This window comes from Cebus imitator, unplaced genomic scaffold (genome assembly GCF_001604975.1).
Source record: "Cebus imitator isolate Cc_AM_T3 unplaced genomic scaffold, Cebus_imitator-1.0 Scaffold87, whole genome shotgun sequence".
Lineage (NCBI taxonomy): Eukaryota > Metazoa > Chordata > Mammalia > Primates > Cebidae > Cebus > Cebus imitator.
This window is the reverse complement of record NW_016107402.1, coordinates 4714241-4716300: the sequence shown is the minus strand read 5'-3', so window position 1 is coordinate 4716300 and position 2060 is coordinate 4714241. Positions and strand designations below refer to the sequence as shown.

General features: G+C 44.9%; 1 protein-coding gene across 1 annotated transcript; it reads right to left on the bottom strand.

Moving 5' to 3' along the window:
- Positions 1-1066: 1066 nt before the first annotated feature.
- LOC108308810 (elongin-C-like) lies at positions 1067-1460 on the bottom strand. Its single transcript, XM_037740697.1, has one exon. It carries the CDS (start codon positions 1408-1410, stop codon positions 1072-1074), a length of 339 nt encoding a protein of 112 aa, XP_037596625.1. The 5' UTR covers positions 1411-1460; the 3' UTR covers positions 1067-1071.
- Positions 1461-2060: the final 600 nt, after the last annotated feature.

Below are 2060 nucleotides of genomic sequence, written 5' to 3'. Positions count from 1 at the left end.
GCTAATTTTTTGTATTTTTAGTAGACGGGATTTTGCAGTGTTGCCCAGATTGGTCTCAAACTCCTGAGCTTAGGCAGTCTGCTCACCTGGGCCTCCCAAAGTACTAGGATTACAGACATGAGCCACCGTACCCAGCCTTTTTTTTTTTTTTCCCCAAGATGGAGTCTTGCTCTGTTGCCCAGGCTGGAGTGCAGTGGCGCGATCTTGAATCACTGCAAATTCTGCCTCCCCGGTTCAAGCTATACTCTTGCCTCAGCCTCCTGAGTAGCTTGGATTACAGATGTGCACCATCACACCTGGCTAATTTTTATCTTTTTAGTAGAGACAGGGGTTTCTCCATGTTGCCCAAGCTGGTCTCGAACTCCTGACCTCAAGTGTTCTACCTGCCTTGGCTTCCCAAAGTGCAGGGATTATAGGCATAAACTACCGCACCTGGCCTCCATTCAGAATTCTAAGAGATTTGGCTGGGCATAGTGGCTCACGCCTGTAATCCCAGCACTTCGGGAGGTTGAGGCGGGCGGATCACAAGGTCAGGAGTTCGAGACCAGCCTGACCAACATGGGGAAACCCTGTCTCTACTAAAAATACAAAAATTAGGCTGGGTGCGGTGGCTCACGCCTGTAATCCTAGCACTTTGGGAGGCTGAGGTGGGTGGATCACCTGAGGTCAGGAGTTCAAGACCAGCCTGGCCATCAGGGTGAAACCCCATCTTTAAATAAATAAATTAAATAAAAATACAAAAATTAGCCAGGTGTAGTGGTGCATGCCTGTAATCCCAGCTACTCGGGAGGTTGAGGCAGGATAATCACTTGAGTCCAGGAGGCAGAGGTTGCAGTGAGCCAAGATCATGCCATTGCACTCCAGTCTGGGTGACAGAGCAAGACTCTAATAATAATAATAATAATAATATAGTCAAAGATGGCTGCCCCTAAGATGAAGTAAGAAAAAAAAAAAAGAGACCAGCCTGGCCATCATGGTGAAACCCCACTTTAAAAAAAAAATAAATAAATAAATAAATAAAAATAATAATAATTCTAAGAGATTTTTTTTTATTATTATTATTTATTTTATTTAACAATCTAGGAAGTTCGCAGCCATCAGCAGTTCTAGTGCAATTTCAGGTGCAATTGGGAATTCAGGAATCTCAGTGGAGCTGTTAGTGTAGCGAACCTTGTACGTAAAATACATGCATACTTTTGATAGCACATGTGAAGGTATCTCTCTAAAATTGACCTCATTGGATTCGTTCTCAGCAAATTGACCTGGGCCACTCAACATGGCTTTTATTGTGCCTGATGTTAATGCATGTTCTCTTTTTACAATAAATTCATGGCCATCAGATGATATCAATTTGACATACATGGCATCGGGTCCTTCACAGCCACCATAGGTTTTCTCCTCTCCATCCATTTTGTTCTTATGAAAAATTCTACTTTGCTTCCCCAGGAACTTTAGCAGTTTCCTCCACCACCTCCAAAGTTTCCTCTGCGACCCATGAAATCGCCAGGTCCACCTCCACAACCTCTCTGTGATCCAGCAGACTGAATCTCTTGTTTAGAAAGGGTCTTTTTCAGCATCCACAGCCATGAAGGAAGTAAGTGACCTGGTGAAGCGAGGACGCAGAGTGTCAATTCTAAGAGATTCTATCTGGAGAAAGAGGGTTATGGCAGCTGATGACAGAAGGGAATTATTGAGATTCTTGAGGGGGAAACCTTCCATTCCACCAGGGCACAAGGCAACCTCCAAGGGCCCAGTTTCTGGGGGTCCCAGAGAAGCCACTGCAAAGAGCTCAGGCTCTCAGCCAGAATGAACTTGGACTCAGCTCTAGGCTCTGCCACCTACTAGCTAGCTGAAATCTCTGAGCCTTTGTTTTCTTAGCTGTAAAATAGGAGTTTGAGATCTGTTCACTGAGTTATTGTGAGAATTTTTTTTTTCTTTTTTTTTTTTGAGACGGAGTTTCACTCATGTTACCCAGGCTGTAGTGCAATGGCGCGATCTCGGCTCACCGCAACCTCTGCCTCCTGGGTTCAGGCAATTCTCCTGCCTCAGCCTCCTGAGTA

Bases quoted from the DNA above. Each gene is read 5' to 3' on its own strand.
- LOC108308810 (XM_037740697.1), bottom strand. From the start codon at position 1,410: ATGGATGGAGAGGAGAAAACCTATGGTGGCTGTGAAGGACCCGATGCC.